General features: G+C 46.6%; 1 protein-coding gene across 1 annotated transcript in view; it reads right to left on the bottom strand.

Moving 5' to 3' along the window:
* Window positions 1-22,816, bottom strand: part of SELENOS (selenoprotein S) — a 132,846-nt gene extending 110,030 nt beyond the window's left edge. The window contains exon 1 of the mRNA XM_086958055.1: window positions 22,529-22,816. Within this exon, the coding sequence (XP_086814181.1) occupies window positions 22,529-22,610 (82 nt within the window). The 5' untranslated portion in view covers window positions 22,611-22,816. The remainder of the gene's footprint in view (window positions 1-22,528) is intronic.
* Window positions 22,817-27,795: the final 4,979 nt, after the last annotated feature.

The raw sequence follows: 27,795 nt of genomic DNA, 5'->3' as shown, positions 1-27,795 counted from the left end.
ATAGCCAATAGGACTCGCATTAGTGTAGAAGATATCTGATATAATAATCCAGGAAACCGCAAATGCTTAAGTAAGTAGATTTATTGAAATAGTTCCAACCACGGGAGGAGTGCCTGTTCAGTCCGGAGTCCGACGAGCAACTGAAGCAGCTCGTCGAACCCAAGACCCCAGAAGACTCCATACATTTAAAAAAAACATTCCATGACACATACACATTCTATATTCCCTAATAACATGCCTAAGGACAATAACAAACATGCTACCACTACATCACCTTCCCCCTTACAATAAAAGGAAAACAAAGCACAACTGTTAATATTAAATATATTTATTGAAACTTAATATGAGATAAATTTATTGCATCTTGCAGGAGCTTTTCTGATTCGACCGCTACGACTGCAAGAAGGAATGGAAGCACTCTCATTAACATGAACATGAGCACTGTTTTTGACATCCTGATGTAACCAATGCATCCAACCACACCCGTCCTGATTTAAATCATGTTTCTTCTTACTGATTAGAGCAGCTTAATCCTCAGACAATTTCACTAATTGTCTTACATTCCCCAACCTTTCTCCCCAAAGAATACCGCTCCCTTACTAAGTTTAACCACCTGAACCGGATTTGTAAAAATTGAATTTCCCTTGGACACTTTAAAAGGCCTTTTAATCATAAACCAGTGACCAACAGAAATTTGTACATCCTTCACACTCCTATTTTTATCAAAATTTCTTTTCATCACATCTTGTTTCTGTCTAACTGTATTGCTCACTTCCTCAGTGATACCCGCTTCCAATTAGAACTTTTCTTTCCAAGCCAAGAAGGAAATAAAGTAGAGTGTACTTTTCTACCTCTTAACAATTCAAAAGGTGTAGCCTGAGTTGTACAATGTGGGGAAGTATTATAATTCCAAACTTTTCTTTCCAGAAACTTACTCAAATCTAAACCGGAAGCTATTGCTGTTTGAATACCTTCCTTCAAGACTTTATTCCCACGTTCCACCAAACCATTGGAGGAAGGAGAATAAAGAGCCACTTTGAGCTGTTTAATATCTTGGAACTCCAAGAATTTACGCATCTTATCCGAAAAAAATGAATACCATTATCCGTTACTTGTACTTGAGGGCCCCCTTCCAACAAAAACACTCTCTCAAAACGAAATAGTATTATCTGAATTTGGAGCATCCACAAATTTATAATACATCCATTTCGAAAAATAGTCAATAGCCAAAATCAGATATCTCTTTCCCTCAGGCAAAACATTATATGGACACGAAAAGTCCAGACCCACTTTCTCCCACGCCCCACCAGGAAATTGGGTAGGCTGCAAATGAGTGTCATGCGTTTTCCAATATTTATCCGACATTAAACATTCTTCACAATTATCCACTAATGTCCTAACCTGCGCATCAATGCCCGGCCACCAGTAATGAAACCTAATTCTCATACCAGTTTTTGTTACACCTAAATGACCTTTGTGAGCTAATTTCACTATAACATTCCTCAAGCCACTTGAAGGAACACATTTGTCACCTCTCAATAAAATGTCATCTTTCACAGAAAGTTCATCTGCTACCTGAGCAAAAATTTTCAACCTTCCAGATAAATTCCTCACATCAGGCCAAACCTTAGAAGTAAATTCTAAAGCCGGACACAACATAACGTCTTTCAAACTAGCTTCCTTCCAATCCTTCTCCGAAATCGCAGAGTTCCATTCCTCAATAGCATCAACAACAGTCACACACTCCACATCCTCCTCCCCCAAATCATCCTCATTATCTTTATCCATTAACATTCTGGACAAACAGTCCGCTCTGAAATTTTTCCCTCCCGCAATGTGCTTCAACTCGAAATTGTATTCCTGGAGTTTCGACACAAGTCTGGTTAATCTTGGAGACATGTTATTACTTCCAGCCACTTTGCTAAAAATAAAGGAAAGTGGTTAAAGGTCCGACAACATCACAAATTTACGACCCCAGATGTACATTTAAAATGTTTGCGCCGCCCACACACAGGCCAACACCTCCTGCTCGATTGTACTGTAATGCCTTTCGAATTGCTTCAGTAATCTATTAGCAAAAGCCACCGTTAGCTCTTTTTCATCTACTTGTTGACTTAAAACCGCCCCTAAGCCATTCAAGCTCGCGTCCACTGAAATAATAGAAATGCAATCATCTCTGAAAGCAAAAGAGCCCGTGCCGAAATGATTAAGTCCTTAACCTTAGCAAAAGACTCATCCAAATCTTTGTTCCAAACAAATTTTTGACCCTTTCTAAGCAATATGCGAAGTGGTTCAACCACTTGAGCATAGTTAACAACAAACCTGGCATAGTACTCAGCTAGCCCCAAAAATGAGCGTAGTGAATCCTTATCACTTGGTGGTATAGCCTCTTTAAGCGCTCTTACCACAGAGAATTTTGGTCTGATGAAATCGTGTGCCCTAAGTATTCCAACTCCGACACACCCAACTTGCACTTATCTTTTCTCACCGTCATTCCTCTTCCACCAAGAATAGAAAGAACTTTTCTCAAAAGAATATTATGTTCATCTAATGTTTTAGCAAAAATCAAAATGTCATCCAAATATGCTTGGACTCCCACCAGGTCCTTTAATAATGAAGCCATAAGCCTTTGAAAGACGCTGGCTGCCGACGCTAACCCAAAAGGAAGCCTCAAAAATGTAAATGCGCCCAATGGGGTAACAAAGGTAGTCAGCTCCTGGGATTCCTTAGACAACGGGACCTGATGGTATGCCGAGTTCAGATCTATTAACGAAAACCATTTAACTCCACCCAAGTTTGCTAATAATTCATGAATCTTAGGAAGTGGATGGCAGTCTACTTTGATATTTTTATTAAGACCTCTAAAGTCCGCACATAATCTGATCTCATTCTTTTTTCGGGCCACGACAATGGGGGCGACCCATTGAGAGGATTCAGTTGGTTCAATAATTTTATGCTCGCACAAATCTTCCAGCATCTTTTTCAGTTCAGATCTGACACTCAAAGGTACAGGACATACTATGTGTCACTGGCGTTTCCCCAGGAATTAATTTAATCCTGTGTTCAACGCCTTTCACCAACCCAATCTTATTGCTAAAAACATTCTTAAAATCATTTAAGAGGTCCAAGCGATCTACTTTTGTATCCACCACATAACAAACAGGAAACTCATGTACTTTAATACGATTCTCATCACCTGGAACAAGATATAATCCCATTTTCGCTAGGTCCTTCCAAACTACAATATTTTCCCCTTTTATCACTACATAGATTTTAGTAACAATTGACCTTTTCAGTACCTGTAAATTTCCCATAAAGAACCCTAACATGTCAATATTTTTCTCCCCAAACGCTTTGGAATTTACATCAGTCTGTGTCAAGTTTACATTTTTGCCCCACTTTTCATAAAACGTAGTATCCCGAAGGATAGTGATAGGCGATCCAGAATCCGCCATTACTTGAATTTCAGTGTCATTAATAGTAGCATCACATAAAGGCCCTTTAATAAAGATAGTTTCTTCCTCTGATTCCAACATCAACAAAAGATTGTCAAAGGACTCCGAACAATCATCCATGTCAACGTAATTAACCTTTACTGGTTTCTTTTGGAACCTACAGACTTTCTGGAAATGCCCAATTTTCTTACAAATGGAGCAGCGCTTATTCACCGCTGGACAGCCTTTAAAATTCCCAATGTGAAATTTAGATCCACACCTAAAGCAATAGTTCTGTTTGGTTTGATTTGCTCGCCCACTTATCCTTCCCCACAATACAATATAATCCCGACTCCTCCATTTCCTCAGAGACCATATTCACCTTAGGAGAAGAATCTGCAATCATTGCCTTTGTAGAAATTATAGATCTTTCAATACTGAGACTTAAATCCATAACTTCAGACAAAGAAGGATTTTTACAACTGAGCATCCTCTCCTTAACTTTAGGGGAAGCGCAATTAAAAACAAATTAGTCTCCGATATAGTTATCCAGAAGCGGGCCAAAGTCACATGAAATAGCTAAGACTCAACGCAGAAATATATTCTTCCACTTTTTCATCTTCCTTCTGCTTTCTTTTATAAAATGTATGACTTTCTAACATAATGTTAGGTGACTCTTCAACTTGATTTTTTAGTCTTGCATTCGCCTCCAAATAAACATTCCATTGTCTATCCCCTGATTGACCTGAAGGAGGAGGAATAGGAGTTAAACTGTTAAAGATACATTGAGCAGCCAAACCCAAACTACCAAACAACAAAGAGAACTTACGAGGAGGAGAATAGTCAGCAGCATCTACGGCTACTATATGATTCTCAAATAAGCCAAACCATTCAGACCATAACAACACTGGTTTCCCAGGCTTTTCTAAAAAAGGAGGTGACTGTGTGACTTCTCTCACTGAATACATTTTTTTTAAAATAAATTAAAAATATGTCTTACCCTGTAAAGTCAAAAGCGTTAAAATACCAAAAGACAATCTTTGTCAGACATTAACATAACTAGCGTTATAAATATATATATTATGTATATATATATTTATAAAGGCCCTAAATAAACATGAATGATCCTCCACACTCTGCGCAATGGTTAATGAGCGCGTAAAATTGAGCTTGTTAATAATAAACCAAAAGGAGTCACTTTTCTCTATATATCGCTGAAAGCCTCCGAAGCTTCCGATCTGTACCGCAAATGATTAAAGATGGAGTCACGTTTCCTCACGCACAGCTGGATGGCTCACAGTGTGCAATTGCGTGACATTGCTGTCAATCAACAGCGGAAGATGAATGACGTAGAAGAATTAGTCAGAAAATCGAAGGAAGGTCCTCAGTTAGTTCGGGATCGGAATCCTATGAAGAAGACGTTATGAATCACCCAGGTAAGGTGCCCAGTTTAAACGACTCTTCCGAATGTTCAAAGATCCAAAACCAAACAAGTTAAGCTCCACGATAATCCGCGATGATCCAAAAGCGACAACACAATAAAAATTCTCATTCCAAGCGCAGCTTTCCACACTGCTTCGAAACAAGGCCCGATGGCGTAACTTGAAAATAAATGAGATCAATCAGAATTGATGATCGCACCGCATACTCAACTCCAACCTTCTGTGACTTACACGTTTACCAGCTGATAAACACGCACAGAATGTCGAAGAGACGAGTAGAACAAATCTTCCCCAAATGTCATCAAACGCCATAAATTCGTCCTCTGGCATATCCATAAAATTGCCTCAAATTTGTAAATCCAATTTGAAATTTTATAGAATTAGCTGCGTGGGTCGGCGGTTGGAACAAATCCCGATTGTCTGTGTTGGACTTGCCCCTTCTGGCAGGTTCACCCCTGAACTTTTTGCCTTTTAGTGTTACATAATTATAATGATTTCTGGTATTTGCGCACTTTAGCACTGTGGCGTAGTGTAAAGTTCGTGCGGTCTCGGCGTGCGTGTGTGATATTGGCCTGCCCTCCCAAAGGAATGCATGGGGAATGTGTGTGTCCATGGTAATTCCTGATGCGTGGGGAGTGCAGGTGCGAGTTTAGTATGTGCGGACTCGTGTGATTAAATGCTGCGCGATGATATGTGCCGCGTTATTGTGTCTAGTGTGGAAGTGCCACTTCTAGAAGTTGGCCTGTCTGTGCAGTGAATGTGCTGGCTTGTGATTGGCTGGGGCTGGCAGGTGTGCCAGGCTCCTTGAGTCAGGATGGGTCTGCCACGGTGGTGAATAGGAGATCTGCATGTTGATGGCTGGGGAGTACACCTGGGACCTGAATAGGGCTGGGCTTTCCCTACACAATGCTGGCTCCGCCCCCTGTGGTGCGTCTAATGTCCCTAGCCTGGCTAGTGAATAGTGAGAGGGGCTGAGCACATCAGAGTGCTCCAAAACTAGCTGCAACTGGTTTTTCCCACACCCTGCACCCTAGAGGCAAAGGGATTTTGTGTATAAAAAGAGGCTGTGACCTCTTGTAAAATGTTCTTGTTTCCTGACTAGAATCTACCAGGGGCATGCTGATGCTTGGGCCCAAGGGAAGGCTTGCCTCCCTGGGCCATGCCCAGCCCCTGGATTACTGATAGACTTTGTTTTGGGACCCTTTTGCCTTGCCTGGGTGCTGGAGGACTTCCTTTGGACCCTCCTGCCCTCTGCTCGTAGGAGGACCTTGTTGCTGGGGCCCTGGTTGCTGAAGGGGGTCATTCCTAAGGAGCCTGGTGCTGTCTGTGCCCTCAGCGCCTTGAGAGCGCTTCATCTTTTTATTCCTGGGCAGAGCGCTGTTGTTTTCCCTCAGAGGGAACCGCTCCTGCCCTTTGTGTGCCCCGAGTGCACAGGTGCCCACCCTGTGTCTTTATTCGCATATTATTATTACGGGTGCCCACCCCGTTTTGAAGTGCCCCAAAGCGGGTATTCAACCCGCTATTTACTTTTTTTTTACGAGGGAGCCTACCCCTCTTGCCCCCGAGAGAAGATCACCGCCACAGCCGGACTGCAAACAGGAAGCCAGGCGACTGGGCGCCTGGAGTGGGGCGGGACTTCCGCTTGATTCAGGAAGTCCCGCCCGCCGCCGCGATTGGCTGCCCGCCGTCGAGAGAGGGAGAAGAGCAACCAAGATGGCGTCGCCGGGTCCGGCAGGGCTCCCGTGTGCTGGAGAGAGCCCTGCCACTGGACCGCAAAGCCCCGGGTCCCAGGAGGGGTCCCGGGTGAATTGAAGGTGGCAGCCGAGGCAGCAAACGGTAGTGCGGGGGATCCCAGGGACCCCGGGAAGCCCCGCAGAGAAGTGCCGCTGCCCGGAGGAGCGCCCACCAGAGGAAGAAGCCCGGTGAGTGAGAACGGGCTGGGGGGTCTCCGGGCGGCTAAATAGTGGTGCTGCTACAGTTTGGGGGCATTATATTTCAGAGCCCCTGAGGCTAAATAGTGACTTGGGGGCCTTTGTTTTCTGAGTCCCCAAAGGGGGAACTCCAACGATCCCAGGGGCATTTGTTTAGAGCCCGTGGCTCCGACGCCCCAGTAGTTTCAAGGAGCTAGACGGCTGCCCCGGCCCCACCATTATTTGCAGAGCCCGAGGGCTCCCACGCTGGGCAGTAGTGTTTCCTGAGCCTAGATGGCTCCAACCAGGGGCTTATTTGTTTACAGAGCCAGAGGGCTCCAATGTGGTGCCCAGGTGCTTCCAGAGCCTAGAGGGCTCCAAAAGTGCGCTACATGTATTTCCAGAGCCAGAGGGCTCAGTTTGGCGCAGTCTTTGTCCCGAGGGGCTACTGAGAGCCCCAGTCGCAGTTCTTGATCCCCAGCTGCCCAGCAAGTAGTGGGCAGCTGCTCCGTTTAGGCTTTCCTTCTAGGGACTTGTTCTTTGGACTTAGGAGTGAGTCCCACTCCTCCATCCCCACTTGGCCTTCCCCAGCTGCGCAGCACTTCGTGCCAGCTGCAGCTTTTAGGCCCCTTGCTATTGTCCTCAGCTGCCCAGCAAGTAGTGGGCAGCTGCTAAGTTTAGGTTTTGGCGCAGCGGCGCAACCTGGACTTGGATGTGAGTTATGTGCTACATGTGATTTCTGCGCTAAATGTGATTTATGTGATATTATGATTTATGTGCTAATGCTTTGGGTGTTAGGAAATGTACGGTGTAGTATGTTTTGCGCACCCTGTGTTCTGACACCTCTGAATGTGTTTTTATGCATCATGTGTGAAGCTTCTGGCCTACACCCCTAAATGTATTTTCATGCTAAGGTGGTTGTTTTCCTAGCATAGTGATACTAGTGAGTTCATGGTTCCCAGCGTGATATTTTCCTAAGGTGGTTAGGGTTGCGTAGGTGGTACTTACCTTTTACCGGTGGTTACTGGTTGTGTGCTACATGATTATTTGGTGCTACAATTGTTCTAGTTCTAAAAGTGCTTATTCCTGACAGTGGTCCATGTGGCCCTGTCCCATGTATATAATCCCCTGTAAATTCTGCCCGTGCCTCTGGCACATTGTAAAGTGTGCGTTTACTATCTAATGTGTTTTGTAATACAAAGGCTATTTTTACATATACCTTGTGTGGAGTTCCTTTTTGTGGGGGACCTGGGATGTTGTTGCTGGTGGGTGCGTGCGCAAATGCTTTACACATCGCCTCTGAGATAAGCCTAACTGCTCGTGCCAAGAGGGTGAGCAGGGGTTATCTTGGCGGGTGACTTCCTTGCCCTGACTTAGAATGGTGGTTTCTGCCTGTCTTTGGCGCAAGCCTTAGCCAACCAGAAATATCCATTTCTAACAGTCGCCAAAATGTAGAAGATATCTGATATAATAATCCAGGAAACCGCAAATGCTGAATAAAGTAGATTTATTGAAATAGTTCCAACCAAGGGAGGAGTGCCTGTTCATTCCGGAGTCCGACGAGCAACTAAAGCAGCTCGTCGAACCCAAGACCCCAGAAGACTCCATACATTTAAAGAAACACATTCCAAGACACACACACATTCTATATGGCCTAATAACATGCCATGCTAATGACAATATCAAATATGCTACCACTTTAATTAGGAAAGTGAAAACTATTGGCTTTGTGAATAACAATTCTATTAATTTATAGATTTTCAAAGCAAACACATTTAAAGAAAATGTGTCATTTACAATACCAATAGCTCACACTTTCCTAATGTGAGACCTATTGCATTGCCAATGCTTGTTTTGTTATTAGCTTTGCAAAACATTGCAGGGATAGCAAGATTGGAAGGGTGAGTTAGACTGGGGGGTGTAGTAGTACAGATGGGTTGTGTAATAGGCGAAGACTCTAGAATACCCTCACACTCGCTAATTAGGGTATCGATACAAGCTAGTACACAGTTACTACCTGTGTGTTTGTGAAGCTTCCTGGCCTTTTTCCCCAATTACACCGACTTGATCCATTCCCTCCAGCCTCGCCCCCTTCCCTGCTCCCTTACGGTAGCTTTCTTTTTCCCATGTTCGTAGGTTATACAGCCGGGCCCCTTATGACTGCTAGTCCTTCCAACACGTACGCTGAGACCACGCTTAACCTCAAAATGTGGTTTAACTTTACAGGCACTATACGGAATACAACAATGATAGGGAAGTAATGAAGCTGTATGGTCAATAGAATCCAACAAATCCAGACGGTCAGTTTGTCAGTGTTTAAATAATCTAAATAAGGGTTAGAGGGCGTAAACGGTCCCAACATCAGGCCACGAACGAATGCGGGCCGACCGACACGTCCCCGCAGAGGACACTCATGAGAGGGCGGCCCCCTTAGTGCCACAAGATGGCACACGGGGCAGCCCAGTGTCCCGCGACCCTGTCCGGGTCCTGCGCGTCACTTCCGGACGGGTTGGGGGGCGGGGGGAGGTATAAATTCCTCCCCCGCCCACCTGGCGGCCTCTTTATCTACTCACCCTGTCGCCGTTTGGGTGCCCTCTGGTAGCTCCGTCCAGAGGCCTGGGCAGGCGTCGCGCTGGTCACGCGCGGCCGCTGTATAGGGGACACGTCGTCTTGTGAGGTGGTTTGTGAACCATGCTGCCGTCGGGACAGAGGTCAGTTATTCCCTCGCCAATTTGTGGCTCTGGCCCGCAGTTTGATCGTCGATCACCTCCGCCCCGCTTTTTCTGACGTTTCGGTGTGGTGTTTGGGGTTGTCGGGCGAGTTGTCCCCTAGGAGATTAAACCCACGGCCGGTCCCATGGTAGTCCTGATGTTACTAACGATCCCCGCGACCAGTGTCGCGTGCAGGCCGAAGCTGGCTCGCCTCAGAGCGGCTTGGGGGCAGGGGTGATCAGCACAGGTTTTGGGGGTGGAGCGCTTTGCGCGCAGCCCTGCTCCCAACTCCCTACCCCTCCCACCCCCGGGAGTTTCTGTTGGTTGCAATGCCCCTGTTGCGCCGGGGTACGCTGCTGTCTTATTTGCTATTAGTCGGGTCCGGGAGCTCTGGCCTTGCTCCCGGTGTTAGATGGCTTGGGCTCTGTAGGTTTCGCGGGCGCATGTGGGTGGTGATCCCCAGCTATGTTGGTTAAGGGGATGGCCCGTCCGACTCCCGATATGCGGCATCGTCCCACTTCCCAGAGTGGGGCAGGATTTCGATTTGGCTGGAATGCCAAGGGGAGGGGCACAGTCTGCCAGTGACGCCGCAATTTAGGGATTAGAATTACTTTACCATAGAAAATCGAAGGTTGGCATTTTGTGGTAGAGTGTCCTTGCTTTCTGGGTGCAGAGTCTTTCAGGGACAGCCTCACTTGTGCGGCTCTGCAACACAGACGGGGCCCAGCGAGAGGGGACCATGCTCGCAACAGATGCTTGCAGCAGTTGGCTGCGAGCAGCGGGGGTGCTTCCATGGGTGTTGAGCGAGCGGCGTTAGCTCAAGAGATAGGCGGGCTAGCTTTGAACGTTTAGGGCATGGTTCGCGCCCACCCCGTAATGAGTAAAGAATGCTGATAGTTATAGCTTTGTATGTGGAAATGCCCATTTAGGGGCTGCGAGGGGTCACCATATCGCCCATTTCGCACCGCAAGTTCCGATGAGGCCCGGGTAGTAGGTCTCCGCTGGCTTGAGTATTGGCATCCTTCGTATGCTGGAAGGGAAGTTTAGACTACACATCCATTTTCAGTCAAAGTAAATGCAGTATTTTCGGAATATCTAAATAAAACTGGAATGTTTTCTAGAGCTTTTGAATGAAAGCTGATAATTATGTCGCAGATTGGGAGAGTTTATATATTGCTTCCTCTGCCAATTTTGGGTACGTAATCGAAAGGTTAATTTTCAGAATAACGAGACACTCTATAGTGAAGAGGATTACGCGTTGTTCATAAAGAGGATTTGAGAGTGCTGAACCACGGAAAGGGAGTCTTTGTATGGTACTGAGTGTTTTGGAATGTTACAATCCACAGGAACGATGTGTTCCGTTTTTCATGTGGATAGTGTGAGTTTAGGCAATTGCCGAGCCGGTCTTTGGGGACGCTGGTCGTTCAGGTCCGGGGCTCGCTGGTCCGGAAGCGCTGCTGGCTTTGACCGGCGCAGTGGCACTTGAATAAAACAGGTATCAGAGTTTGTTTTGCCCATGTTCCTTTCCTTTGGGCTGCCTTGCAGGTGGACTCAGGCTCAGAGAGTATTGCAGCCATCTCCCAATGTAAGCACACCATGCAGATACAGGAGGCTATCGGTGGGGCACGAGGAGGAGTACTATTTTAGGCGGTACGCTCAGATGTGCAGCGTGGTGCCGGTTATGTGGTGTTATGTGTGGGTCTAAGGGGTTGATGACATGCGGCTTTAGTATTGCTTGGCTTTGTGGTCGGCCGGGGCTTTCGTAGGCTTTTCTGGAATTGGCTTTGGCGATCTGGCCACGCTCTGCATTTTGCAAGACACAGCACATGGGGTCCAGATTATTTAAAATGGCGCCCACGCTCTGAGGTCGCTCACCCCCCCCTTCCTTTCAGTGTCATGAGCCAGACAAGGGAGCAGCACACCCTGTTTCCCATTTGGGCTCTCATCTTTGGTTCTCTGGCCCGCTTTCTATTACAGGTAGAACATCCGTACTCTGTTGTCACTTTCATTGTTTCATTCGCTGCTGTGTCCGGGTAGCTCCGTGGTTTGGGCCCCTGCTAATTCGTGGAAATTGGTTTTCTTTTCTCTTCATGAATCACGCTGACTTGTTTCCTGCCGACAGATCTTGTGGGCTGAGCAGTCGAGAAAATAGCACCTTATCTTTTCCTGATGCACGCGCGAGTTCATTATGGCGGGTCCGCCATTAAGTATTAATGCACTTTCGGCATTGTATCGAGCAGGATCAGATGAGGCATGTTCGTGCCGGGAACGAGGGCGGTCGACTGGCAGGCGAGCGCGCAATGTATCTTTAGGGCGCAACGATCTCCCACGCCCCTTGTCAGGTCGTGACTAATAAATGCGTTTGCTTCGCTCATATTTCGGAGTGCATAGGTTGTGCTGTTGTTTTCTAGCGCCTGGCAACAGGCGCAGATGCCATGATTCAGGCTGCATTGGGGGCTCCGTCGAGCTTTTGAACTTCACACGATGTAGCGCAACGGGTGTGTGTTAATTCTTGGTACGGCAGCGGGTTGCTGCCAGGTTGGGATAAGGCAGGCCCGGGTTCGAATTATGCTGCGGGAGTTGGTCCGGGCAGGTGCCAGCGGTTTCAGTGGTGCTTGGCTGAAAGTCTTTTGGTATTTCTAGACAGTAAGCTAGTGTCCGGGAGGCCACTTGGACTAGGCAGGGCAGCGTTTAAGGCATTCGTTATCGGAAGATGATGGGGCCGTACTGCATAAAAGGTCGTCTTTGTCGCGGGGGAAGCGGGTCCGAGTATTGTTTCGGCGCTCCGCATCCCGCTGTAGTTACAGAATACAAGTAAAGGTTTAGCCCTCAAGACATGGCAAACACAAGAACAAACGTCACGTAAGCAATTGTGGCACTTGTGCGAGTACCGGACGCAAACACGATGTAAGAGATAGCAAACAGTATATTACAGATACAAACGAAGTGTGCAGGTTACATAAACGTACCAAAAACAGGTAGAAGGATAATACTGCGATACATGCCTCTCTCAAACCTCAGGAACACTCTGGGAAAACACTTCCATTGTCATTGAGAATAGACGGTGCTTTTACGAGGTCTTCCTTGAGATACTAGTGGGGGCTATGTATGGAATTTGGAAGGGTCTCTTAAGGATGAGAACTTTTAGGTCAGTTTGAAGGCATGGGACGAGGAGGTGTTCCTAGGTAGCATGATATGGTACTAGTTAGATGTGTTTCTCATCACCACACCATAGTGCAATGGTCATCATCAGACTTTGTATCTGAATATTGACTTAGTTTCAAGACACGCCACTAAGCTACTGCCTCTGTCGCTGCGCAAGTTTTTGCCCCACCCATCTCCTTCCGGGAATGTAATATGGATTACTAGTTCTCGTTACTGACAAACATGCAGAACTAATGTAGAGGTAGCACACAGTGTGTTACAAGAGTTAAGGGACGTGCGCATGTTACATAAGAGTACTTAACACAGGCAGAAGTTATGCTGCAATAAATGCCACTCACTCAAACACAAGAACACACTAGGAAGACACTTCCATAATCAAGGAGATTAGAACCAGCTATAGCTAAAGGTCTTCCTTCAGATAAGAGAGAGGGCATACATGGAATTTGGAAATGCCTTTTAAGGAGGTGTACGGTGAGGACAGTTTGTAGGTCTAGGATAAGGAGGTGTCCTGGGTAGAATGGTAAGGGGACGAGGCATGAGGTGATTCTAAGCACACTCTCCTAAGTGCTATGGCCATTCTCAGCTTAGCATTTGAACTACGGACTTAGTAGCAAGACACTTCTCTACACTACTGCCTCAGGCGCTGTAGGTACACAATTGTTTGCCCCGCCCAACTCCTACGACAATGTAATTGGAAAAATTAGTTCTCTTAACTGACAGACAGGCTTGGGCCTGGTAGCAAAAGGGCGGTTGCCTCAGTCTCATTGTAATGAATTCATAATGTTATATGAGGGGGGCGGGGCTTCTAATGGTGGATTTATGTCTCATATGCAGGAACCGCGCTGGAGAATCGCCCTCTCTCATGTGGGCCGCCCGAACTATCAACAGGTAGAAGGGTCTTTCTTAGCACACTGTGGACAGTGAGCTAGGGTAAGGTTCTCACCAGGAGTCATTACTGCCCGATTATGGAGCACGCAGGTTACGCTCCATGGAAGTCATACATGGGTAGTCAGCTGGCATTTAGGAGGAGAGCAGGTAGTCCTGTGCAACAATGGGATGTTTCCTCCGTTAAAACAACTGATGAGTCTGGGCAAGTAGGGATGTATTAGGCAATTATTGGGGGTCTCTCTCTGTATGCGGTGGCAGAGTGTGGGGCAAATATTTCATCCCCTGTGACAAAACTGGAACGTTTTCTTTTACAAGGGTGTAGCTGGACGGTTCCTGCACCCCTTGTGCAATAATGGAATGGGTTCTTTTTACAGCAACGGGGGCGCAAGTAAGGGACTCTGATCCTGGTGATTGAGGTAGGAGTAGGCTTACCGGTCATTGCTGATTAGGGGCTGTTTTCATGGATTTGTCCTCTCTTCCAGAAACGTGCGGGTTCCCTCCCATAATGGTCAAACAATGCCTAGTAGAAAGGCCTGCCAGGGGAAGAACACATTGGGGCCAGTGTGTGGGGTTCTGTGTCAGCACGTCCAGGATTGGGGTGTAACCTTTTTTCTAATTACAGAACAATCGGATCCAGTACACAGGCACCACTCTGAGAAGGACAGGTGGAAACGGAAGCAGGAATTGCCAGGGCGTGCTTTGGGCCAGGAGCCTGAATGCTGTTCCTGGTGAAGTGCTCTTGGGGGGCAAGGTGGCAACTCGGTTCAGACTTCTTGTAGGGGAGAAGTAGAAACAGTGTTAGGTGTAGCGGTAGTGCAATTGCCATGACATCCTTACACTTCAGCTCAGTTGTGCCCATTTACCTTTTTCAGCAACTGGCCTCAACTCATAGATGACAGGAGGGATAACCACACGGGTAGATTGGCAGAAGACCGGTACGGTAATTTTTATAGGGGTGCCCAGGGGTCTTTGCCAGAAGTTATCTGAAGGTCAGTACTCGTGTCACACTAGGGGGGTTGCACACAGCAGGGGAGAAGGCCTGTCCAGGGACACCGTCCCTCAATTGTCACTAAATAGCACTGTCTAGCTTTCAGAGAAGACCGCTACAACAGTCACAGGGTAAGTCAGATCATTGGTGACTGTTGCCTTTGGTTTTATTGGTTTGTTGTAAATCCTGGTTCCCAGAAGATTTAGATACTTTGGCACGTTACGGCCAGACAGGGTTGTGTCTTAGCAGGAGGGCCTGCGATTGATTTTGGCGGGTTTCACTTGGGAGGTCCAGTTGTGGGCGGGTATTAACCACAGTCTTAAAATGAACTGCTGGGGAGCACTAGTAATCGATCGGCCGGAGTGAGATTTATTTAGTTGTTTTTCAGGACCTAAGGTGGGGAGATCGTAGGCAGTATTTCCACGCCGGGAAGTACACAGTGAGAAAGTAGTAGTGTCCCTAGTTGCCCAACTTGATATATACATTTGTTAATAGCCGCCTTGGGTCCAACGATTGCCCAATCGGGGTGACTGGTCAAGCGACAGACATTAACAGTTACTTGGCACGGTGTACTAGAAGGGAGATTGCCTAAGAAGGTCCCAACTAGCCTTAGACGCATGATGGAGATGGAGATCATCTGGTGGATCCCCACCGAGACCAGGAAGACAGTCACCCAGGCCCTCGTCACCAGTCGACTGGACTACGGCAACGCCCTCTACGCCGGTACCACCGCCAAGCTCCAGAAGAGACTCCAGCGGATCCAGAACGCCTCAGCCAGACTCATCCTCGACATCCCACGAACCAGCCACATCTCCGGACATCTCAGAGACCTGCATTGGCTCCCCGTCAACAAAAGAATCACCTTCCGCCTCCTCACCCACGCACACAAAGCCCTACACAACCAAGGCCCGAGCTACCTCAACAACCGAATCAACTTCTACGCTCCCAAACGCCACCTCCGCTCAGCCAACCACGCCCTCGCCGCCGTCCCCCGCATCCGAAGAGCGACAACAGGAGGAAGGTCCTTCTCCTACCTGGCCACCAAGACCTGGAACTCCCTCCCGACCGACCTACGCCTGACCCAAGACCACCTCTCCTTCAGGAAGAAGCTGAAGACCTGGCTGTTCGAGCAGTAACGGCACCCCCCCAGCGCCTTGAGACCCTACGGGTAGGTAGTGCGCTCTATAAATGTCTTTGATTGATTGATTGACAATTAGTGACATTTGCAAAAAAACACAGTTGATGGACAGAATGCAGAACAATGTCATAAATTCACCCCAGTACAAGGATCTGGGCCTAAATCCATTGTTTTTTTGCACTCCACACCACCCTGGGTTAGACACTGGCTATATGCAAATCAGCTCTGACCCTGTGTCTCATGGGAACAGTCCAGTCCGAACTACCACGCCATGTCTTTCCCCGACCGGAATCAAGCATCCAAGGACCGGTTTCTGGCTATCAGCCTTCATCAGCCTGGATAGCTTGACTCCAGTGGTGTTGAGAGCCTGGGACTCACGTCTGAGTATACCCAGCACACTCGGGGTGAAAATTGCTAAAAAACACAGTTGATGGACAGAATGTAGAACAATGTCATACATTCACCCCAGTACAAGGATCTGGGCCTAAATCCATCGTTTTTTTGCACTCCACACCACCCTGGGTTAGACACTTGCTATATGCAAATCAGCTCTGACCCTGTGCCTCATGGGAACAGTCCAGTCCGAACTACCAAGCCATGTCTTTCCCAGACTGGAATCAAGCATCCAAGGACCGGTTTCTGGCTATCAGCCTTCATCAGCCTGGATAGCTTGACTCCAGTGGTGTGGAGAGCCTGGGACTCACGTCTGAGTATACCCAGCACACTTGGGGTGAAAATTGCAAAAAACACAGTTGATGGACAGAATGTAGAACAATGTCATACATTCACCCCAGTACAAGGATCTGGGCCAAAATCCATCATTTTTTTGCACTCCACACCACCCTGGGTTAGACACTGGCTATATGCTAATCAGCTCTGACCCTGTGCCTCATGGGAACAGTCCAGTCCGAACTACCAAGCCATGTCTTTCCCAGACCGGAATCAAGCATCCAAGGACCGGTTTCTAGCTATCAGCCTTCATCAGCCTGGATAGCTTGACTCCAGTGGTGTGGAGAGCCTGGGACTCACGTCTGAGTATACCCAGCACACTCGGGGTGAAAATTGGAAAAAACACAGTTGATGGACAGAATGTAGAACAATGTTATACATTCACCCCAGTACAAGGATCTGGCCCTAAATCCATCGTTTTTTTGCACTCCACACCACCCTGGGTTAGACACTGGCTATATGCAAATCAGCTCTGACCCTGTGCCTCATGGGATCAGTCCAGTCCGAACTACCAAGCCATGTCTTTCCCAGACCGGAATCAAGCATCCAAGGACCGGTTTCTGGCTATCAGCCTTCATCAGCCTGGATAGCTTGACTCCAGTGGTGTGGAGAGCCTGGGACTCACGTCAGAGTATACCCAGCACACTCAGGGTGAAAATTGCAAAAAATACAGTTGATGGACTGAATGTATTACAATGTCATACATTCACCCTAGTACAAGGATCTGGGCCTAAATCCATCGTTTTCTTGCACTCCACACCACCCTGGGTTAGACACTGGCTATATGCAAATCAGCTCTGACCCTGTGCCTCATGGGAACAGTCCAATCCGAACTACCAAGCCATGTCTTTCCCAGACCGGAATCAAGCATCCAAGGACCGGTTTCTGGCTATCAGCCTTCATCAGCCTGGATAGCTTGACTTCAGTGGTGTGGAGAGCCTGGGACTCACGTCCGAGTATACCCAGCACACTCTGGGTGAAAATTGAAAAAAACACAGTTGATGGACAGAATGTAGAACAATGTCATACATTCACCCCAGTACAAGGATCTGGGCCTAAATCCGTCGTTTTTTTGCACTCCACACCACCCTGGGTTAGACAATTAGTGGCATGCCTAAGAGGTAAGCCTTGTGTTGTAGGGACGGGATGCCAAGGGAAGTAGCTTGGTCGGCCTACAAAGGCAGGGGATTTCCGCAGGGGCTTAGCTATGCTTGCGGCCAGGCAGGGGCTTGCACATCCAAGGTGATTACATTAAGGGCAAGCCCGTACCAAGTGATGGATGCTCAAGTCTATTCAAGACAGACAATAACACCTGCGCAAGTGCCAGGGAGCTAGGCAGTGGTGGTAGCTGCCAGTTGAATTGTGGGTTGCGGTGCAATAACCTGAGGAGAACGTGAGGTCAACATGATTTGGCTACATTGATTGAAGAAGGTTGTTCTGGAGGTCCGACTGCCCAGAAAGGGTCAAGTGTTGTGCGTGCATGTGTTTCCCCCTTTTTTATACGTCAAAGACACAGGGACTCCCGTTTCTATGTCTCTTTTCCCAGGGCAGGTTAGTTCCTAAGGTGGGAAATGGCCTTTGATATGCCTTGCCAGGACAGGGATAGCCGCTCACACGAACTGGAGCCCGCAAGAGAGATTAAAGGTTAGAAACTTAGACGGGGAGCGCTGGGCCCAAACCCCCCTCACAAAGTCAGCGGGGGTATAAGGCTGTAGGTATCTTTGAGAGACGGGCTAGGGCATTATAGGGCTGAAGTGGGTGACACAGCGTTGACATGGACACAGATGGGTCCCAGCGAATCCACCAAATAGGATTATAACTAAACGTGTGACACACTAGCTGGTAGTTGGTCATCATTAATGGTAGAAGTATAAAGGGTCACAGGTGGATAACAGGGTCTGGGCACCTGTAGGTTGGCACTTCACAATATGGTGCAGTGTCTAATGTTGGACACCACACACTTATTCTCTCAAACCTGTGTGACACCATTGCGATGGGCACCAGGGATATTTGAAGATAACTTTGAAGTGGTCTGGTTTATGTGGCAAAGTAAGAACCAGGGATGAAGACCACACTGACCACACGGGGCAAATTAGCAACCAGTGATGGATAGGTAAGAGTCAGTGGTCGGAAATCACCCCTGGCTCCTGTGGCAGGAAGCTTGACAGGCGAGGCGTTGGAGCCTGCGCACAGAAGTTCTGCGCTAGGCGTAAATTCACTGGGCAGAGGAGCTTGGACTCATTTGACATGGGTGCTACACGCCGATTTAACAGGGTGTTTTGAGAGCGAGGGGTACACCTGCCCAGTATAAGCATGGACCGATTCTTGCTGGTTAAGGGAGAGGCCCTAGATATAGCAGGACATAAGTAGGAATGCCGGCCTTGGTGGGGGGCCCTGGCTGCGATGGTCGCCACACCCAGGGCTGTGGCGGAGTTACAAGGTGATCCAGAGGCGGAAAGGTACTCAGGGGTACCCTCTTCAGGAGCACAAAGGGTGCTGAGGCCCAATATCCCCAGGAAGTCTGTGCGGTGGACCCTGGGGTGCGATGGCGCCCGCTATCCTATGGGCCGTTGGAAACCTGTACAACCGGGGGTCGCTTGAACGCTCCGCCCCTCGTAGGGGGTTGGGGGGGTGAGCAAGAGGGCGGACCAATGGTTCACCGGAAGTGGGAGTGTATCCCTCACCACAACCGCTAAGCAACGATTGGCTAAGGCCACGATGCAAGTTGGCCCTTCAGGTGGTAGGCAGTGAGGGGCGGCTTGCTTTTTGGATCGCCTGTAAGATAACCCACCATGTTGGCATAGGTGTATGCTAATAAACCTGCAGCGATTTTCTCCCAACAAAAAGTTGTCTTGTCTGCTTATTTATGCTGCTCCAAGAGGGCTGATGAGTGGGCCGATATTGGCACTAAGAGGGTTGGCCCTGCCGTGCCTCTTCCCGTCAATGATGGGATCGCCCTTCTCCCGGGCCGCAGGATCTGATCAGCGCTAACGAGGGCACAGCCGACTCCTCCCTCTCAGCTGACAGCAGGCGGGAGCAACCGTTGCACTCTGGGACAAGGAGTCCCACCAGAGTGTATGCCCGGGCAGTGGTGTTTTCGATAGGGGAAAGAAAGCGCCCCTAGATTGGTAGGCACAAGATGAATCACAGCCCCCTCAGTAGACCAGCAAAAACGTAAAGACTGCCCTGCAGATAGTTAAAGCCTCCCGCGCTGCGGGATCTGGTCAGTGCTAAGGAAGGCACAGCTGCCCCTCCCTCTCAGCTGACTGCAGGCGGGAGACAGGCGTACTCTGGGACTTGAAGTCTCACCAGAGTGTATGGCCAGGCGGTGTTGCTTTTGATAGGGTAAAGAAAGCGCCCCTAGATTGGCATGGTTTGGGAGGCACAAGATGAATCACAGCCCCCTCATTAGACCAGCAAAAACGCAGAGACTGCCCAGCAGATAGTTAGAGCGTCCCACGCCGCGGAATCTGATCAGCGGTAATGAGGGCACAGCTGACTCCTCCCTCTCAGCTGACTGCAGGCGGGAGACAAGCGTTGCAAAGATCCCTCGGGCTTCACAGTATGAATGATGCGATGTCTTTTGACACAACAAGACTCTTATCTTCTTGTGAATTGAGTCAAAAGCGCCCGATTTTTATGTCTCAAAAAGACGGTAGTTCAGGGGTCAAACTCTCATGCCACAACGCAGTACACAGTCTTCTAATGTTAAGCTTAAACTTGCACTATTAAATCTTTGGGCGACCGATTTCGTGGTCACTGGTGGGGTCTCCTAGTGCCAGTAAGCTTAAACAGGCATACATAGAGAGTTTTTACCTTTTAAATCTTCCTCTTCTGTTCTTTATTCTTGAATTTTCTTAAATGTTCGTTCTCTGTTCTGATCTCCGTTTCTTTTATAAGTTCAACACTCATGTCTCCTTGAAGGTTATTCTGTTTTTTAAATTGTAGATTTCTGCACTCTGTTGATTCTGCTTTTTGTCGCCAAAATTTTGTGGTAAATGAAGATATAAGGTAGATGGTAGCCAGGTAATTAATCCAAGTAAGATGTTTATTAGTTGGTTTCAATAAGATAAGTATTAGGTCCCACCAGGAGCTTGATGGATGTTGCTCAGCCCTCACTCACCAACTGATATTCTCCACACACCAGGCACATACACATTCTATTCACTCTGACATCACGCACACCAACATTCCACGCAGACATATCACTCATTCTGGCTAAGCAACCTAAAAGGAGATAAATCTAGTTACAACACAGAGTCCCACCAATGTGTATATCCAGGCCGTGGTGCTTTCGATAGGGGAAAGAAAGATACTCTAGATTGGCAGGGTTTGGGAAGCACAAGATGAGTCACAGCCCTCTCAGTAGACCAGCAAAAACGCCAAGACTGCGCCGCAGATAGTTTGAGTACTTTCATAACTTTTGCAACTCACAAGGAATGCATACAAAAATATCTGGTGGACAGCCTCTTTCAACTCAAAAAACTGCGAGAGATTTGAATACATCTTCAATCTGCTCTAAGGGGCTTCAAGATTGGCATTTGCACAACATCTCTCCCTTTATTCCAATTCAATATTAGATGTGCACTGCTACCTTCCTGAATATGGCCTTTGATTTTGAGCCCAAGCTACTTTGGCAGCAAAGAGCACTTTAGAGAGATACAGGAGAACAGCCAAGAAATGGAATCACAAAGCGGAGAAACCATAATAAAAAGCACGAAGGTTGTAATCAAGGATCAAGAATGCAGAATGAAGGGAACAGATCTTGGCAAATAAAACAAAGAAACATAACACGAGGAAAAGAATAAGGGAAACTCGCTGCCAAGAAAGAGAAAAATTGCTCGAAAAGGAAAACAATGAATAAAAAAAAGAAAATAAACATTACATGTATTTTAATGTAATGTGTAATTTGCGGGTCAGTAGCCGGAATCTGTGTGGGATAGATCAGGAAGTTGATGGACTAATGACAACAAACCTTACCTAGCCTGTATGTCCCAGATTTTAATCCCATTTAGGGAACTCAATGGGTAAAAAGTGGCTAGAAATTCAACTCTCAATTAGATAACTAAGTGGGCTAATGCACCAACTGGAAGTGTGTTGTGGCTTTATGCTGCATAGCCCCTCTAACTGTACGAGTGCAGCTAACTCCAGGAACGGTTGCAGTCTCCATGCAGGCAGTCAGCCCTTCTTAGCACCCCTGCATCTCCACTCTGCGTATTGCTGGAAGAATCTCTTACCTAAACCCTGCACTATACCCACCCAGTCAGTCAGTCTCACGCTGAAGCTTGAACAACTTATTCGTCAGAACTTGCATGTGCTGCTGCCTAATGGAGCTCTGAGCTGCCTCAGCCTCCCTCCGCCACCCCTCAAAAGGGTTGAGTGTCCTTTCCCGGAAAAGTCTGACCCGGTCATCTCATTTTTAACTTCATAAAGAGCAGGGCTTTAAGTGGGCCGGGTACTGCCGGTTCTCTAAAAAGCAGTTGCCGAAAGGAGTCCCTATCGGGCTCTCCATTTTTACTCGCAGGGTGAAAGTGATTGCTTTTGTTGTAACTTCAAAGATTCTCGTTTGTCAGACTTATGTAGCGCAAATGTGGAGGCTTTACATGAGCACCGGTTACATTAGCAAGGACATATTCATTTTTTAATCACATGATGTTGAGCCGACGTTCGGCTCGAACTTGCGTTCTCAGTTGAAAAGTCAGCAGCTCTAGCCTTAGCGCAACCTCGGGCGTAAAAACTGAAGCATTTTCAATATTCTAAACAACGAAGCCACAGTTTTTGCTTATTTATCTTATGCAACTTACAACCATTGACAAAGCTAATAGTCCTGGTATGTTGTAGGTGTAATGTTACGTGTTGTGTTATATATCTGGATGAATGGACAGAAGCAGCAAAATACCAGTGGGGCAGAAAACTATGTTACATTAAAGTTCAGATTTTTAGCTTAAGTGGTTTTAGCCTGCCCTTAATTACATCGGCAACGCCCCTATGAGAAATTCCCCCCAGTTTTTTCATCCCACTTAAAGCCCTGATAAAGGGAGACCTTTCTACTTTCTACGCTAGTTTTAGTCTACCTCCTATTCGTAGTCTCTTAAAGGCAGCTGGGTGCTCTCCCATCCTCACCAGTCTCTTGCAGAAAGTTGATGCCCTCCTTCTCCAGCACCGGACGGTGCTGAAGAGGCTGGGGATCTCCACCTAGCTCCATCTTCTGGCCGTGATACGGATTTCCTGCTCCGGTCACCCCATCAGATCGCTGCTCTGCTGTGTCACCTGCTGCGCGTGGAACTTCCGGTAGAAAGGGCCAATAGGAAGCCAACGTGACGTGTCCTGTTATGATTTCACAAACAGCTCGTATTTGTTGGTGCTATTACCTTGAGTCCAATGAGAGAGTGAGAATGAAACACTGCCCACGCCTGCCGAATGAAAATACTGCCTTTTCAGTAGAGCAGCAGCAAAGAACTAGAGTGTTAACCGTGTTCGGGATCGAACCAACTAGAAGGGGCCATATTGTACGTATGAACATATTTCATAAACACGTCTTCTACGCACCAGACAATTTCTGTTCACGAAAAAACTGTATTTTAGTCTGCTTTTCAGTGTTCAGCCACGTCACACCGGAGTATCATTGATATTGTAAAATAACACCTAGCATTCAGAGTGGCAGGAAAATGAACAATGCCGTTTCAGCAAACCAAAAGCGACAATTGCATCTAAAATCAACGAGACGCACATCCCCTTTTATCCATGGATTTCATACAGTCAGCTGGACAGTGAGTTCCTCCACTGTTAGGTTTACCACATTTCTCATAAAATAAGTGCCGGCCATATGATTAGGATTTTCTGTTGTGGAAGCAGCAGTGGCTCGCAGGTGGAAAACAATTTGTGTAAAATTCTTAGTATTATCCTGCACCAAAATAATGATCCCTTAATTTCCTTTTAAATCATGTAGATTTAACCTAGACAGCCTTCACATACGTTTAAATGATGTATTCATGTGTTTGCTGTTTTAGTGTTATATTTCAAAACGGAAAAATACCAGATTTCACGTACTTTCCTCATTCTTTACCAGATTTCACGTACTTTCCTCATTCTTTTAATGGCATTGGTATAGAAATTGAGGCCAAGCCCGTATAATTAAAAATTTTGCAAACATTCGTGACAAGAATTTTCAATTCTATTAAGGGCAGGAGGCGAAGATCATGCTTTCTCATTTCTTTACTATAGAAATGCACAGCAGCCTGATGGAGCAAGGATTCACACGTAAAGCGACTTGCTCACATTCATGAACCTCGTCTAACCTTTAATAAACATTAACCAATCCTGTCCGTCTTAATTTTCACCTTTTCCAGTACACGCGGGTGCCCGAGAGAAGCTCGCATCTATGTTTATTAATTGTAATGATGCTTGCACTACTGAATGGCCACTTCGCAGAAATCCAGTCTGCGCATGCGTCGGTCATACCCACGTGACGTGACGCACTCGCAATTTGGAGGGATATTGTTGCTCATGCGCATTGTTGCTAAAAATGGCCACTTGTCTTTAACCATGCTCTCTGCTAGCTCATGCTGCTTCTGCATATCTGTCTTTCCGCATTAACCCTAAATGCTATAGATATTACACAGTAAGGGGTGCAGTGAAGCTTATTCATGGTAGACAGTGTATTCATTTTTTCTGTGTTTCTAATTTGTTTTCGCTTACTTTTCATGTACCGCGTATTTGGGGCCTGGGAGTGGGGAGCGACGCCATATTTGAATCCTCCCACAACCCTGTCACGTGATGAGGGAAAAGCCGAACCGCGCAGAAGCAAAACCAAGCCAGCTGGCTCCTGAAGCTGAGATGCGCCTGAGAACATCTTCCATGCTCTGGGAAGAGAATTCGGCTGTACCAAATTTGATACAAATGTATAAGTCCTATGTGTGTTCTATTGTCTTACACCTTTCTCATACCCTGGGAACTGGAATGCAAGGGGTGGGTACTGAAAAATGAATATTAATTATGGGAACATAGAATTTGGGAGGTGAAAATGACCTAACCACCTCTCTTGACCAATCATAAGTTTGGACCTTGTCACTTGCAACATTTGTGGGTGGACTAGGGGTCCCAAAACAGTATAACTAGTCTAGTTTAGCTTAGAGAAATTGTCCGACTTGTCCGAGTAGCTGACCTGTCACTGACCCTACGAACTCTATAGGTGATTGATACAGAGCGCTGCGGAGCACTCTGTCCGTATTTTCCACAAACTCCAAGGGGTGGAAATAGTCTTAAGTGCTGGCGAAGCACTTTGCTGGGAGATTCGAAAAACCCAATCAGGGTTACTGGCGGATTCCGTGCAGAGAGGGGGTAACGCAGGCGTTGCATCCGAAGCTGCAGGTGTTGGTCGTGCCCTTTGATGAGCCCAGTCCTGACCCAAAACCTGAGGGGTATCCTGTCCTGACTGTCCTGAGCTGTACCTGCTCGCATACTGGCATTTCCGAATCCTTGAGGGTCCTTGTCCCCGCATATTCCCAAACTGACCCGTGGCCAGGGTTAGTCCTCATTCTGTCCTAGGTAAATATATCTATGGGTGTCCGTCTAACTATACTCTAACTTTCCTTTTCTTAATAAAGCACTCTTGCCTGTGATATTCTCCTATCACCCATTTCGAAAGTAACTTTATGCAAAATTGTTTATTAGTAATGTTCCATTTTTCCCCCTACCTATAGGATTATTAAATTGATTGCATATCTAGCTTGTTCCATATTCCCTTCCCTTTAGTATGGTTGCTGTGATTTTAGTAAGAATAGCATAAGGTTTAGGACTTAGTTTAAGAATAAGTACACATATTAGGTCTGTCTCACGCCCCCTACCTTAGATTAAATTCGTACTGAATAGCATGTTCCCAAATACACACCCAGTAGTATTCCCTCAGTAATCTATGGTGCTTGCCTTAATCCATAGCTACATTTTTGTTATGATATTTATCATTGATGTTCTAAATTGTATCTGCCTGTCACTTATGGCATACGCATTCTGAAAACTATCTTCACATATAAACCTTTTAAACTCCATCAGGTGTCTGTGGTCATTACATATCACCTAGTATTATTAAATGTACTGAATGTATAGGGTATTTTTACTCCTTCTAGGAATCTTGCTAACTGTCCACTGCTAGCTCCTGATCCATCAGGAGTAATGTGCCTGTGGTAAGTCAGGTACATGAATAGTAAGTGGTGAGAGTGTCACCCCCCCGAATTACTCATAGTAGCGTGTGGAAAATCACCCGGTTCACGCAAAACACTGTCATTCGTATGCACGCCAGGGCCCAGTGCGTGAAAAAGGTGACCCGGGTGAACTGCGCGCTCTAGCAGTAATTTTCTGGTAGCAGAGTTATGGTTAGGACTAGTTAAGATAGGTAGACAAGATAGTTAAAATAAATAAACCATGAAAATAAAAATGTGCTGCTAAAGAATTTTATATTGATTGCATTGCTTCAAATATTGCGCAAATGTTTTAAGGATTTTTATATATATATGTGAATGATTTTGCATTGCTGCTATAAGTATTATATGTAATATTAACAACATTGTCTGTGAGCGTTTAGTGTAGTCCGAATCCCCGGGGAAGTATATAGCTAAACGGTGAACAGAATCCGGTTAGCTGATGAGGTCGCTTGTTGTGAGTTATTAGTGCATGGTTAGGAAGAACTGGAAGCGCTAATTAGGATTCTTTTTCTGGACATTGAATAAATGATAGTGACGAGACTGCTAATAGAAACTTTGGTCTGATATCACCTAGAAAGGGTCACACTAAAGGAGTAATAGGGTCTCAGAAGCTTGAATGGTAAGCAAGGTAGTCCGCTGGTGAAAGCCTGACTTAGTATATATCCCGGAAAGAAGTGGATAAGTCAGGGAAGTAGCAGGTTCTATATTGCGTGTGTGGGAGGTTAGACAGAGAAGTCTACCCGAAGTGAATGAAAAGTAGACAGAAGTGGTTTACTTGTAGCGAAAGAAAAACTTTCTCTCTTTTTAGAACACTCAGACACAGCGGCGAACGTTACGTGTTGTTGATTAAGTTTAGCACTTGCACTTTAAGAAAAATTCAAAGTTACCGTTACCTTGTGAAGGAGGGAGTCAGTCGGAAGGCTGCTCTGACGTCACTCCGTGCCGCGCTGGTATTGGTCAAGACAGCGGGCGTGTAGTGAAGCTGAAATTGTAAGGGAGGGTTGAGTGCCGGAGCGTGAGACCGCGTCTCGCAAAAGGCCGCGCACCCATTGGACTACGGTTTTTTGTAATCACTGTGTTGATTGGTTGTCGCGAAATAAAAGTCGCGCTAGCATTGGAAGCACAAAGGTAAACAAAATTAATCAAGCCGAGTTAGAAGCGAGTCTGGAAAGGTGTATGTGGTATCCTGAATTCTTGCCTAATCCTCAGAATCTAGGTTTTTATAAGGAGCAGATGCTAAGAGGTAGACCTTACAATATGTACGGAGGAAAGAGAAAATTGTCATTTGCCGAAAAGATTAAAAACTATTTCAAGAAAGACAAGCCCATACGAACCAGGGAGGGTGTGATCATTCCACCTCCAAATACTCCCGCCTCCTTCATGATGTTTGATAAAGGGTACCATACCTGTGTATGGTTGGAGAACTGGGTAAGGTACACAGAAGACGATGGAGTCTTAGCATTTCCCCTTGATGGCACCTTTAATGGTAGGATCCTGTTTAACTTAAGAACCCGAATGAATGAATTGCATCCCCGACCTAGATTAACTCAATATGAAGCCTTAGAGGAGTGGGAAATTGAAGCTCTAGAACGAGACAGACCCCGAATGGATAAGGGAGTGAGTAAGTGGTATCCAAAGGTCCAAAAAGAAACTAAAGAGAAAAAGATGCAACAGTGGAGACAGAACATGATGGTTGAGGGACTGTTTCCCATGTTTGGGGTACTCGAAGAGGGGAAAGGAAAGTGTAGGGAAAAAAGCCGACACCTCATGGCTATGCGGGACTCAGAAGATGAGCACCTAGAGGATTTATTGATGAAAAACCCACCTCCCTATGTTGCGGAATCCGAATCTTTAAATTCACAAAACCCGTTTTCTAAATATCCAAGATGTAGGAGGGCCAGTGAGACAGATGTAACGGGTACGGAAAGTAAAGCCAGTGATAGTGATGGGTTTTGCAGACCTAGTTCCGCAGTCCCGAATTACCGACCTTTTGGGGAAGACCGACCAAGTTTGGTCCTTCCGACTGCCCCAAATATTTACCCTACATTGGTACCCCAAGTAATGCATGACAATTCTTCAGAAAGGGTTTTGCGTGATCGAGAAAAGGAAGCCCTGAACTGACAGCGGATTGAGTTAATTCAGACCATAGCTCAAATAAATCCCAGTCCAGATTCATTGACTATCCAGTAA

This window comes from Lissotriton vulgaris, chromosome 2_1 (genome assembly GCF_964263255.1).
Source record: "Lissotriton vulgaris chromosome 2_1, aLisVul1.2, whole genome shotgun sequence".
NCBI classification, from domain to species: Eukaryota; Metazoa; Chordata; class Amphibia; order Caudata; family Salamandridae; genus Lissotriton; species Lissotriton vulgaris.
This window is presented reverse-complemented; position numbering and strand designations above follow the sequence as displayed.